Source organism: Buceros rhinoceros, unplaced genomic scaffold, assembly GCF_000710305.1.
Source record: "Buceros rhinoceros silvestris isolate BGI_N320 unplaced genomic scaffold, ASM71030v1 scaffold18689, whole genome shotgun sequence".
NCBI classification, from domain to species: Eukaryota; Metazoa; Chordata; class Aves; order Bucerotiformes; family Bucerotidae; genus Buceros; species Buceros rhinoceros.
In genome coordinates this window covers 49,257-63,066 of record NW_010431103.1, presented here as the reverse complement: position 1 = coordinate 63,066, position 13,810 = coordinate 49,257, and the positions used below count along the sequence as shown (strand labels likewise).

General features: G+C 40.4%; 1 protein-coding gene across 1 annotated transcript in view; it reads right to left on the bottom strand.

Annotated features, from left to right (window-relative positions):
- The window catches only part of LOC104499762 (transmembrane protein 163-like), a gene marked incomplete at its 3' end in the record, with an annotated part of 76,498 nt that overhangs the window by 15,618 nt on the left and 47,070 nt on the right, over nucleotides 1-13,810 (bottom strand). Inside the window, exons 3-4 of the mRNA XM_010143315.1 lie at nucleotides 2,864-2,907; nucleotides 1,664-1,755 (exon numbers count right to left, since the gene is read on the bottom strand). Coding sequence (XP_010141617.1) covers nucleotides 1,664-1,755; nucleotides 2,864-2,907 — 136 coding nt within the window. The remainder of the gene's footprint in view (nucleotides 1-1,663; nucleotides 1,756-2,863; nucleotides 2,908-13,810) is intronic.

Sequence of the window (13,810 nt, the reverse complement as noted above, 5' to 3'; positions counted from 1 at the left end):
AGGGCATGGCAAGTAACTCTTTGACTTAATTTAGCCTTATGTAAAGCAGAGGGATTATATGAAAGCAAATTAAAAATGAGCACAAAAAGCAGGTAAATATGTTTGCTACTTTGTTCACTTCACCTTAGCCATAGGGATATGCTGATTCCTCTTTTGTATTGGGATTTACTTGCTCTACAAAGGACTTCATAAGGTTCACTTGAAAAAGCTCAACAGAAGGAGATTTCAAAAATATGTTAATTGAATGTTGTCAGGAGTCTCTGTGGACGCCCACAAAAGCAAGATACTCAGCAAATGTCTGCTAAGATCTCCAAATTTGTGCGGGAAGACTAATTTTAATCACATATTTCTGCATTTATTTTTATGAATCAATGCCACATCAATCTTCTATGGCCTTTTATTCCAAACTGTTATGAAGGGAGCCCTGCCAGAAAGGAACTCACAGTGCTGGCAAGCTGTTGCATGAGCCTGAGTTAATGCATGTAAAAATACCGCTTACTGTTTTATTTGTTTTTAAGAAAGGACTCTGAAGACAAGTTATGGTCCCCTCTGTGTGGCTTTATTTTTTTTTTCACTTGATGCTACCAGTTATGTAAAAGCTCAGTTTCATCAGGCTTTCCTTCTGGTAGAAGGAACTTTGAGGTGTTTCAGAACAAAAACTATCTTATACCCCTTTATAGTAAAATTTTAGTCCATTCCAGGGGATAATTGAACTGTCTTCAAACAAGCCAGATGGGATAACGCTAGCAATAGCAGCGCAGAACCAAAGCAGATAAGCAAATCGCAATTCTCCACCTAGATGTACTCAGAAATTGAGTAGGAGGTTAAAGCCCTCTTTATGAGCTAGCTGGAACAGTTCTTGAGCCAGTTTCCTCCTGATCTTCTCAGCCACCACATGCATTGTAAACAGAAATGCTGCACAACGCACAATGAAGTAGAGTATGAATTTCCGCTGTGATAAACACTGCACTGCAAATTAAAGGCTTCTTTTCCATAGGATCTATATAGCAAGCATCTAATACGTTTACTTTGCAAGCACATACTTCTTTCCATAAAGATGACGTGCAAGTATCGATACACTCTTACCAAAACAGCTATATTTCTGCAATAAAAAGGGGGGTTTTCTCTGTACAGCAGTTATAATAAACTGTGTCACCCTACTATCATATCACTAATACAGTCTTGATCTTATCAAATGTCCTGTAATCTCAACTTCTAACAATATCACTTGCAGCAATTTACACTCAAAGAGAAGGAGTTCCCATTCTGATCTTAAGGGAAGCATAAATATAATACAAGCATCAATTTTAAAAACATTCTCTAGTTAAAATAATGTAGTAAGACACAAAATAAAAGATTTACAAATCCATTACAGATTGCAAATACGGTTCATTTGATACAAAGGCTGAAAGGAAGAAAAATCACACAGCCTTAACAATTACATTACCTTGGCTAAAAAGAAACAGAAATCTACAGTCACAGGGAGGTTTGCCTAAGGAAAGGTTGTGTGTTTGGGACCAAGCAGTAAGTTGGCAGAAGGAAAGAATAATTGCTGACATGACAAAATATTTTTTGTCAAAGCTCTGGAATCTGTAGCATCCCAGCTTGACAGCAAAAGCTCTGCAGGCCTCTACCAAAGCCAAAAATAATTAAGTGTACTTACAGGTACTCCCTGTGCGCAGAATGCACAGCAGCTGCGTTGCTGTAACGCCACAAAACTATCGCCGATGACAAAACATCCAGGGTAGCATCAAACTGAAAGAGATACAGAGTCAATTGTTTTGTGGGCCATTAAATGTACCATGTACTAACAGTAATGCATTTACTATCCCTGCTGTGCAGCTTCAAATCATTTTAATGAAAGCAGGATTTACATTTATTAAATTGATCTTCATATTTTTTGCCATGTATTATCGCACAATGATACACTTCAGAGCTCAGGAAGTCAATTAAGGTATTAAAAACTTCTTATTTGTAAACCATCACCTGCAGAGACCTTAAGGATAAAAACCAAACCATCACAATCTGCCACTGTGGCACCACAAGAGTTAAAATACAAATGTGATTCTTATGCAAAGACTCTGAAAAACCAGAGGTGTTTGAAAACATCTCTCAAGCATTCCTTTCTGTGCAAAGTCACTAAATTTTCTGCAGGAGAAAGATTAGTTCGAAACCAAGCAAATATTTTTTTCAAAATCCCATTGTATCCAGTTTTCGTATTATTCTGTATCCCCGGCAGAATTGCCACATTTGTATTTTCAGTTAATGAAGATACATCAGGTAAGACCAAAAACCAAGCTTGTCCCACTGTAAGAACTTTCATGCTCAAGCCAAGCTCTCTACAGAGTCAATCTAACCTTCACATTTGAAGGCAAAAGCCAAATTATTTGAAATGAGTCTGCTTGTCGTTAAGAATTTTTTGCTCTGCCACTAATGAGGAAAGTCACGGCAGCTCTAGAGAGGAAAGCTGTCATCCCAAAGTCAGTAGGAGTTTTTACCATAGGCTTCGATAGGAAAAGTTCAGAAGGGAACTTCAGCATTTGGCTCAAGTTCAACAACAGAACTGATTAGGCTGGGAGATTCTGTAGAAGAAAACCATATCGGGTGGATAATATCTATCAATTATGAGATATAAACATTGATATAAAATCAAATCTAAGGCTGAGTAGTCAGAAACAGAAAAAATAATGAAATTATCTTTACTACCCTTTCCAAGAAATTACTTCCACAATAATTTTTCTAATCCATCACTGACTTTGCACACCTTGCCATGAACTTACAATAAGCAAAAATACAGTATTGCATGTTCAGAAAAAGCCCATTAAAAATTAGGAAAGAATATTTAAATTGTATCTCTACTTACTGCAAATCCAAATGATGAGGCACTGTATCTCATTACGGAGACAGCTAAAGGAAAGAAAATACCATTTAGAATAACTTTAAATCTTTTTCTTTCTTCCCAAACTGTAATGGGGCAGACGTTAGCATAGCATTCAGAAACAGTCTGTTTATGAAACACGCTGCATTTTAGATATGAGTAAAAATACATTGAAACCACAATTTCAAACTCTCAGAAAATTTCACGTCTCCAAGTGATCCTTGCTCCAGCTAGGCTCAAAAGTCCACCCGAACCAGCTGCCAGACAAATATGCAGGCCCGTCCAGGCTTCTAGACTGCCACCTTTTTGACAAAAAGCTAAGGATAACTCACACAGCCCCAGGACATACTTCAAATCCCATCCGAGCAGTGATTTCCAATGGAAAAAGCATTAGCAGGAAACATTTTGACTGGCTCTGATTTTGATGGCACACTGCCTCTAAAACGTACACAAGGCTTTAAAAACAGGCTAATATCTAGCAAAAAACTACCATGTTTATCATTTTACTCCATGAATCTAATTCTATCATCTCACAGTCCTATGAGGTACTGTGCAAGGAAACACACCTTCCAGCAACCCAGAAGAAAACCAAGGAAGAAGCAGGCCACAACGGAAGAGGCCACCACCTGATGGGACTTCATCATGCTGCAACTCTCAGAGGCTAACAGCAACACCATGGCCATGCCAAGCTCTTGAGCACCGTGCAGCTCCAGCCTTCCGGCTGTGTTTCATAAACCGGCCAGTGAGAAACAGGACTAAGCGAACCTGTGCTCCCCTGCTCTAGTTCCAGTATTAAGTGGGCTTGGGATAAAGGCTAAAAAGATTAATTTTACTACTTGTTGTGGTTTAGGATTTTGGCTGTGGGGGAAGGAAGGGGGCTGCACACACACCACACACACCCCTTGTTTGGGCAAGAAAGGAGGTTTTGCCGCCTTTGTTATGGAGTGCTCAAGTAGCACGAGGGAAGGGGTACCGGCCCCTGTAACCGGCATTATGAAATGCAGCCCAAGCCATGTCAGTCAACACCTCCTTGAATAACACTATGAAAATTGCTGATCACGTTGTGCGCTTCTTTTGGCGCACTGTCGGTTCAGAAAGAGAGAACCCCTGAAGCAGTCACCTCAGCAACGAGAGCTTATCTTCACTACACTGGGACAGTAAAGGTCTTCCATGCAGCAAGTAGACTTTTTACTTTGCTAATTACTGGCAGGGTTGGAAAGAAAGGGCACCGGAAGGCAGGAAACCTGGAGTTCCCCCCCAAGCCTGCACGGAGAGTAGCTGCTGGCGAGGGAGAAGAAAAAAGGTCAAAGTGCCGAGAATGAAGGCGCCGGTGGATTGAGGAGAGAGACCCAGAATGCCCCCTGAAAACCTGGTGACTCAAGTTTTGCAGCCAGGCTGAGTGCAGAACTGGAGCCACTAGTCTGAGGGATGCACACACACCCCCCCGCCATGGAGTGGAAAACAGCCATGCTGAGCTGTCTCCTATGGGAGCAAGAGAGACTACGTATGCAAAAGGAAGTTGGTCCCAAAAATCAACTTGGAATTTAACGCAAGGGGTTAAAAGGACTGCACCTTTCTGTTCCTGTTTTCCCCACCACCCCTGGCACAGACCATGTGTGAGGGTTCATGGTAAGTGGGGTGGAGTGGAAGGAAGGTATATATATTTATGTATTTAAGATGGCTGTTCTCTCCCTCTTTCTGTCCTGTCTATCTATGATGATTTGTGGTTTTCATTGTGTCGAATTAAATTAATCTTCATTCTCCCCTATTCAAGCCTGCTGCTTCTTTGCCTGCAGCCATGAGTCGCGTGTTAAGCCCTCCATTCATTTGCAGCTCAACGCTTCGGCTTTCTTTGTTTACCTGTCCAAGGAGACAAACCTCCTCTGAGAGCAAATTGTTGCTTTTGCTGCCTTTCGGTTCTTTCAAACAGCAACAGTACTTCTTTATGAACAGACATCAGCTAACCTACTAAGAAAAATACATTTTTATAAAAATACTTCAACTAAAAAAACCCCACACACCTCATCAATGACTTTGTCAATCTCACCTAATTTTCAGTATTGCAGTATTCATTAGAACAGCTTGGCAGAACAGAGCCACTATGGTTTGACTGTTCTTTTCAGTAACAGCGAGCTGCAGTTCTGTGGCACTAGATAAAAAGAAATTAAAATCTTGGGAAAAATATCCCTTTCCTTATTGATCTAAGACCTAGCTGCAGCCACAAGCATGCTGGGTATGGCAAATATTTGGACTTTATCACCGCAGTTGACCAAAACACAAAGAAAAGTCATCAGGTTCATCTCCAGATTCCCATTCTCTCAAAGTTGAAGAGTATTGAAACAGTTACTGTGAATTTACATCTCCCTTTGTTACACTACGATTTCTTACACTTCATCTCCTAAGTGAAAAAAGAGGCTCTATTTCTTGGTCAGACTTGGCTGGCAGGAGTTACATTTGACCAGCTGACTCAAGCTTGCAGGGATCCAGCTGCAAATTTGAACACTTCACTGCATGATAATATATTACCTACAAAATTTTCACGGAATGCCTCCTTAGAGGCGTACAGTTTCAAAACGGCAGAAGATGCATCAAAAAAAAATACGGGCATTCACAGGTACACACAAGCTTGCAATGTTCCTGTCATTACTGCTTTCGCATGATGCAGTTCAAAGCCACACTTCTACTCCTATTTCTGGCCTGTCTCTGTAGTGGCATTAGCTCCTCAGTTTTTACTAAATTGCCAGCTTTTTCCCCCAGTCTAATGCAGACACAGCACTAACAACAATCTGTTTGGCCTGAGCTACCTGAAACAGAAATGAAAAACAAGTATTGACTAACAGCATCACAAGTCTGCCTAAACCTTTTTGCTAACTAGTGAATATGACTGCAGGAAAGACTTTCCAAGGACTGGAATCCTACGACATTAACTTCTAGTGGCAAAATGCCATAATAAAAAGTAGTAATGATCAGTTAAGCACTGGAAAGATGTATTTTTAAGTTATTTATTTACGAACCAGTTTTCTAAAGGAAAAAATAACACACTTGTCTTTCTTTCAGAGTCAAGTAACGATGTTAAAGCACCTTCAGCCCTGACTTAGGCACATTAACAATTCTAGTTGACAAGTACAGTCATAAAGCTCACCAGTGAGAGACTCTAGATTAAATGGGATGCTTGTCCATGAGTCTAGGATCCACGGCAGAGAAAGCAATTGTAATACTGGCTGACATGGTGCCAACCAATACAGGTGGCCACAGGCTGACCACATCCTTTAAAGACAAGGACTGGCTCCCATTCTAGGTACTGAAGCTGAACAGACTTTTAGGGGGGTACTTCTTAGCATCCAAGAACTTGAGACCTCTGGGTAAAGGAATATCCAGTGTCCTTACGTCTCCAGTATCACTGCCATGCTCCAGAGCACTGCAGGAAGAGACCATAGTGCTTTTGCTGAACCCTCACCTTTCTTCTCAACACACATTTTCACTTAATCCCAGATGAGCCTCTGATGTAAAACACCCCAGCAATTCCTCATCTGCTATTGAATCAGAGCAATGCTGGGAAACAAGCAATGAGGAAAGAACAGAGCAGGCAGCTTAAAAAATCCTGTGGAGTCACTGTATACATTCAGCAGCCACACTGCCATGACAGTGGGAGCCTACTTTTAGCTGCTTTATTGGCTAAATTGGACAGCATTTTATTACCTCTACAACAAAGCAGATAATCCTAATGCATTTTCCCAACATTTGTGAACGGAACTTGCAAGCAGTCAGAAACTAAAAATAGAGCCAGCACAGTAAGACACAAATCTACTGCTGCCTCCACCTGCACAGCAACATCGATTTGTGAAGTCTGCCAACCAATAGGTCAGACTTTGCTGTAATTCCTTCACCCACTCTCTATAAAGAAAAACAGCCTGTTTCCCATCATGCCCTCAACAAAATAAAGGGTTTATTCATTTCCATGTGCCTCAGAAAAATCATATGACCAAAGCTCTAACCCTACAAAAGCACTCCACTTTAACTCTTCAGCCTCTAGTCAGGTTAAATCCATCTAAAATGTATTCCTGGTGAGGCAGGACCCCACAGTGACCCTGGGCCACTCATTTTCCTTCTCTGCATTGGGAGTGCACATTGGTACCTTTTTGCACACACAGGAAGCAAGAAATAGGACAGGAAATTAGCTTTGCCTCTATTTCTCCCAAACAGAAACCTTTGGGATGAGTCTGACGACAAATGAGAGATGGTACATACAAACAGCTCCTCCCTCTGTCATAAGAATCTCCTCTTACCTTCTCAGAGAGGGGAAAACTATTTTTGGGCAGCTCCTCTTGATGCGACAATCATTTCAACATGTTTGCTTTGAAATTAGTCTTTTTGAAAGACACACCTGGATGTCAGCACATAAAACATCACAGCTTCAAAGCACATGGCCTGTACTTAGCAGAAATCAGGTAGGCAATTTGAATACCGCTGGAAGTGTTGGGTTTATCTCTATAATATTACCATGAATATCTTACAGGTTGCACAGAGTCACAAGCAAGAGGAACTGGAAGTTGTGCTGAATCAGAAGTGACACTGAAATACAGTCTGTTTCCATTGCCCGATGTTGGTAAAACATCAAAGCTAATGTTACAATAAATATTTCAAAATAAATGCATTCCAAGAAGAGAAAACCAAATGATTAAGACTTTCTAAAACATCCCTCACAACAACTGAAGGCAAAGAGCAGACATCATATCGTTAATACTTGTAAAAAACCTTACTGACCAGGACCAACAGGTACAACCACATTTCCCCGGGCACCTTCTCCCCTCCCCGAAATTCTAGTGCAGCAAACTTCAAAGTCTTTTAGGCACATACCCAATATTTCTGCAATCAGCACAGTAGCTAGAAATGGCTGCTAAACATCCAGTATCTCAGACATATATCTGCCAGATATCTAATCTACATAGGCAGATCCCCTGCTATCCATCAGTGTCAGGTTTCTGCACCCGTATGTCTATCCCAAAGTCACTGGCTAAACTGTACCAACCCTATCTACACAAAATGTTCAGCTCATTTTCCCAGTTTAGAATTGCATCCACATGGTAAAGACCTTTATTTCTGGTCAATACCATTGTACCATTATGTTACGTATCTACCAAGTGGAAGCATAAGTTTAATGTATATTAAACCTGCATCTTGATCTCTTTAGAATTTATGACCAATTTGTAAAGCAGTCTCTAAGAGGATTCATTTTTCCATCTGCTTGAAAGATGTCACAGTGACTGTGCAGAACGAACTGCAGCACAGTACTAGGAGACCTCTGTGCCTGGGGAAGACTCAGCTGTGCGATGTGACTTGGCGAACGAGGCTCTCAAGGAGCCAAACATCATGTCCTCAGCTCTGCCACTGCCTGGGGCATGACTGTCAGGCCAAGAAACTACTCTTCCTGAGCTGCTTGCTTCTCCAATTTCTGAACTTTTCTGTACAATTTCTATACACCTGAGAGCAGTAACTGTATCTTCCAGTCTGCCCCTCCTATCCCCTGCACTACAGGCAGGGCTGGAACTTCCGGCTTCTAAACGCATACAAAAGCAACAAAGCTAAGGAACCTAGGATTTACTACTCCCTTCCTTCCAAAAGAAAGTGCAATCCCACCAGAACTATTAACCAGCTTTAACTTCTTCATTTTTTTAAAAAGACTCCAATCCCTGGCATAAACGACTGACTCTACTATTATCAACAATTTACTTTTATTGTTCACTAACAAATCCTCAAGGTATCCAAAAAACTCTTTGCAGATTCAGCCTGGCAACAAATTCGGCTAGCGGTAAAGCTTTCCAGGAATAGCTTTATTTCCTTGTCTTTTACTATTTTACAAAATAGTGTTTGTCTGTTTGTTTTCATCTATTGTAATAGTCAAATCTTTAGCAGCTGCAAACTTCCATAACTACATTAACTTCAGTGAACTACAACAGTGTATATCAGTTGAAGATTTTCATAGAATCACAGAATCATTTTGGTTGAACGAGACCTTTAAGATCATCAAGTCCAACCGTCAATACAGCACTGCCTGGTCACCACTAAACCATGTCCCTCAGCACCACATCTACATGTATTTTAAATACCTCCGGGGATGGGGACTCCACCAGTGCCCTGGGCAGCCTGGGCCAGGGCTTGGCAACTCTTTTAGTGAAGAAATATTTACTAATATCCAGGCTAAACCTCCCTTGGTGCAACTTGAGGCTGTTTCCTCTTGTCCTATCACTAGCTACTTGGGAGAAGAGACCAACCCCCACCTCGCTACAACCTCCTTTTAGGTAGCTGTAGAGCGCACAAAGTTCTCCCTGGAGTCTCCTTTTCTCCAGGCTAAACAGCCCCTCTTCCCCAGCTGTACCTCATAGGACTTGTGCTCTAGACCGTTCACCAGCTTCATTGCCCTTCTTTAGATTTTCCTCATTTCTGATGGAATTTCTTATGAAACAGTGGAATTTCAGGGCTTTGTGCAAAAGTTTTCTTTTGAGCTTAATTCAAACAATTCTTTCCAGTTTGCTGACGTGTTAGCAAAAAAAGAAAATTTATTACTATCTCTGACTTCAAGACTTTCTATCTTCCTATCATTTTCTATCATTTTTCAATGCTTCAACTTCAGAATTTTTTAAAAACCTATTTTTTGTGGTTCTTGTAAAGAATTAATCAGTTCTCCCTTAATTCCTTTTGCTTACATGTTTTATGATTGTATTTGTCTTGTTGCTGCATCAGTACCTCATGGTAAAAGGTCAGAAGACTCCCACTTCAGGGGTTAAATATTCACTGTCTTGGCTTTCACGCAGTCAGTCCGGATGTAGTTTTCCCATAGTAATTATGCATTATGCCATGGTGCCCACCAACGCTAGCAATCTCAAACGACAGCAAAGCAGCCCAGTCCTAGAGCTTACTTAGTCTCCAGATTCACTTCTGTTTAATTTGCTTTCATCTTTCCATTTATACTAAAAGAGCACCCACCCGTCCACTGGCATGTCCCACAAATGAACAGAACAGACTGGGCAGCTGAGCAGGACTGCACAATCCTGAACTACGAAACAAAAAACAAGGTAAAACCTAATGAATTATGAAAAAAAATTATCCATGTGGAAAAACAGTGAACCAGCTTTCTCTACAATACGCAGTAGACAGCCCTCAAGATCATACCAGTAAAATAAAAAAACAAAGCAAACACTGAATTATAGAGACACTCCCGCACTGAGGGTAAATCTGACTTCAGAAAAAAAATGATGCCTGGGCTCTAACAGTTCCTGAAATATCTTCTATATTCAACCAGCCTTCGCTGCCACCCTTCAGTGAGCATAACACTAGAAACTGGTGCATCAAACACACCAAAGCAGTCACTTCTGCATGCCACTCTTCTCAGCAGAGCTCGAGATGAGAAACCGTGCACTTAGGGAAAGCTTTTCGTAAGACCAGGAAGCTGGCAGCGCCAATCAGACAGAGTTAGGAGCGACTGCCAAGGCTGCTCACAAGAGCCTGCAGGGGTAATACTACGGTACGCACGAGCACTGTGCAGAGCAGTGCACTGCACTGCGGGTCTGGGAGAGAGCAGGACCCCTCCTGCCCAGCATCCCACTGCTTCACACGCTCCTGCACTTCCTTTCTCATGTGCCAACCTTCTGTTTTCAAACAAGATCATCTCAAAAAAACAACACAAATAAACCACAGAAAAGGAGAAGTGGTATTTGTGTATAGCTTTGGCGTTCCAGCGGGCAGGAACTAAAAGAGGATCCTTATGTTACAGCTCCAGTGAGCTTTATTGGGATCCTAAATGCATACGTTTGCATTTATGAACAGGAATAACAAAACGTAAAGGTCTGTAAGAAACAGTTTTCCTTCCAGGTACATGGTGCAAATCTCTGCAGTTGAATACACAGAGGCATAGTTTAATCTGTTATATTTCAAATGGGGTCACTTGAATCACCCAAAATAACTCAGTGCAATGACATTAAAGCACATTGTTTTTTAATGAAACCATGTATTATTGATGTCTCATCTCCAAATATAACAACTGAAATGGTCTAGAATTTTGCAAATGCCTGTAACTGCAGGGAAGCTTTTGCAGCTTTTACCTACAACCCACAGGGTTTGTAATTTCGAGCCTGAAACTGGCTTCCAAAGCCAAAGGAAGCCGTTTGGCCCTGGACAGGGACAAAGAACAAGTGGTACCTCAGCTAAAAAAGCCAAATGACCAGAAAAGCTGAGTGATTTCAGACCCACTCAACAGCTGCTTCTAAAGCCCTGTGGCCAAGATTCATAACTCGCTGTATCCAAATGAAGGTTATCTAGATTTAATGACTTAGGCTCTCCAAAGGCAAAATTTCTCACATCTTTTGTGTTTTACTGACTGGAGGCAAAGCTAGCAGAGAAGTATCCAGGTTCCCCATAGCATAAAGAATCTATTTTTGGGTGTTCTGCCAGTTGCTTTAAAGCATGTTTTACCTAAGAAACCAGAATTAGCCAGAAGACTGACATGAAGATTTGTACATGCTTATCTGATTTCTGGGTTTATCTGATTATCTGGGTTTCTGGAAGTTTCACAGATACCCAGGGAACTCATATTTCATACAGGTACCCCCAAATTTGTAACAGCTTGGACACAGCCTAATTTTACCAGTCATTTAAGGTTTTGAATTGTTAAATACTGCCATTATTCCCAGGTTCTGCTAAGTTCCTGTGCTGTGATCACACTGCAAAGATGGGGAGATCCTTTCCAAAGGATAGTTGAAGAATGGTATCGTACACAAGCTACAGCTCCAATGTACTAACTTAGAATTTACATGCACGGAGTCAGGCTAACTGCAGCACAGCCAACAATAAAGATACAAATATCGTTGGTTGTGCTATGTATTGGTGTCTATACGAAAAATTACTGTTCATTAGCTTTTTTTTTTTTTTTAAGAACATAAGCACATTTAAAAGAACATAACCAGTAAGAACTGCATCTCCCCACCCTGGACAAGGTTATTTGTCGCCATTACTGTAAAGAAGCCTAGTGGTTCAATTTTAAGAGGATGCTTAAGTTGAAGTTTGCCAAATTTAGACTAAATTAAGTATGGCAGAAGAGTCCAAATGCCAAAACCCCAGATACAGCATTTTTCTTTATTTTTTTCCCTATTTTTATGCTACTGTTTCACACTTAACTTGATAGTGAATTATATTTTCAACAGTTGTGGTATACAAGCATCAAGAGCATTAAAACAAATCATCAGTGCTGCTATTAAAAAACCCAAGCAAGTCCCATTGGAAAGTGCTTCTAAGAAACATAAACCATTGTCCAACATCATAAAAGCTAATTCTCAGTATGATACAAAGATTCAAACAGGCCTTATGATGCAAACAAACAGTATTTTCTCAGACGATATTTCAGGTTCGAAATCCTCATGCCAGCAGACCAACACACCACAGCTTTAAACACCCGGAATCGTTCTACAGCATAACCTCTGCTCCAGGCAAACTGGGTGGGTGAAGCGCAACCCAGGGGATTTATATCAAACCAGGATTAAGTTAGCTTTGCCACATCTCATATTTCTTTCTAGAAGTACTCCAACTATCCTGCACCTTAAATATAGTTCTTAAATAAGATAAGAAAAACAAATCTATCTGTGGTTTAAATCTTCTTCAGATGGATTCTTCCTGGTGTTCTTTAACTTTGGAGAAAAGGAACACATTTTGGCTGTGGTAAGAATTTAAAAGCAGTCCACAAAAGCCCTGGCTAACTTCTCACTTTTCCACGCTAACTGTAACTGTAACTTTCGTAGTATCTGCTATCCACAACACAACACACATGAATTTTCTAGTTATAAACAAATACAGACCTGCCAGATCATAATATTTTCACTGGAGTTGCATGTGAACTTCAATATTTCAATATTCAAATTTTTGATCAAAGTTCTTTTTTTCCTAGAATTGCAGTAAAATTTTAAGCAGCTCAATCAATGGACGCAGGAAAGAATTGCAAAATTTTGTGTTTATTACAGAAAGTTTCCCAAATCAATTCAAATCTAATTTATTTGATGGATTTTTACTTTTTCACTCAGTATGTGTGTGGAGAGAGTTATATGGGGAGGGGTCATTATACGGTTATATATATAACTGTATTTACAATTACCTCAAAAAATAAAGCAAACAATCACAGGAGTCTCCCTCTTTCACAGACAAGGAAACAGAACTGGATCAGGGATCTTAGGAGATAATTGAAGATCAGGGATCCAGAGTAAGTTTAACAGCCAGAACAACCGGACTCAGAGAGTTTGTTTGAAAAGGCAGCTAGGTCCGGATGGTTGGCACAGTCTCACACATCATACTCTCTTACTAAGTAGCTTTTGACAAAACCCTTAAACATTGCCTTTTTTAGGATTCTTATCTATAAGATGAGAGGAACGTTCTTCCACACTTCAGGATGTTATACACAGGAAAAATCATTTTGCCATATGGAAGCATCTGCAAAGAGTGTTTGTTCCACAGAGAGTGCCAGCAGGCTCCATGGATGTCTTATCTATTGAATAAACTCCTCAGTATTACGATCTGCCCTTTATGATATTTCAGATGCTTGAAGCACTGCCTTAACTTTTAGAAATGAAAACTTTAACTACTGAAAATGCAAAAACTACAGAAACCCAATGAGAAATGACCTGCATGATCTTTATGGCATTCCCACAGCTTACTGGTGTAAGATATTCTTATTTTGTACTAGAAGTATTCCAACTGACTTCTGAAAATCAGAGCAGATTTCCTTTTATACAGAAATATAGCAGTACTTCAGAAGTGCATTAAGTGCTGAAAAAGCATTCATATAGAAAATAATTTTGTATTGCTATTTAAGTTGCATTAGTACATTGTAATTATAATTATTGAAACTGATGTGACCAGTACACCCCTGTCACTGGGGTATTACAAGCTCAT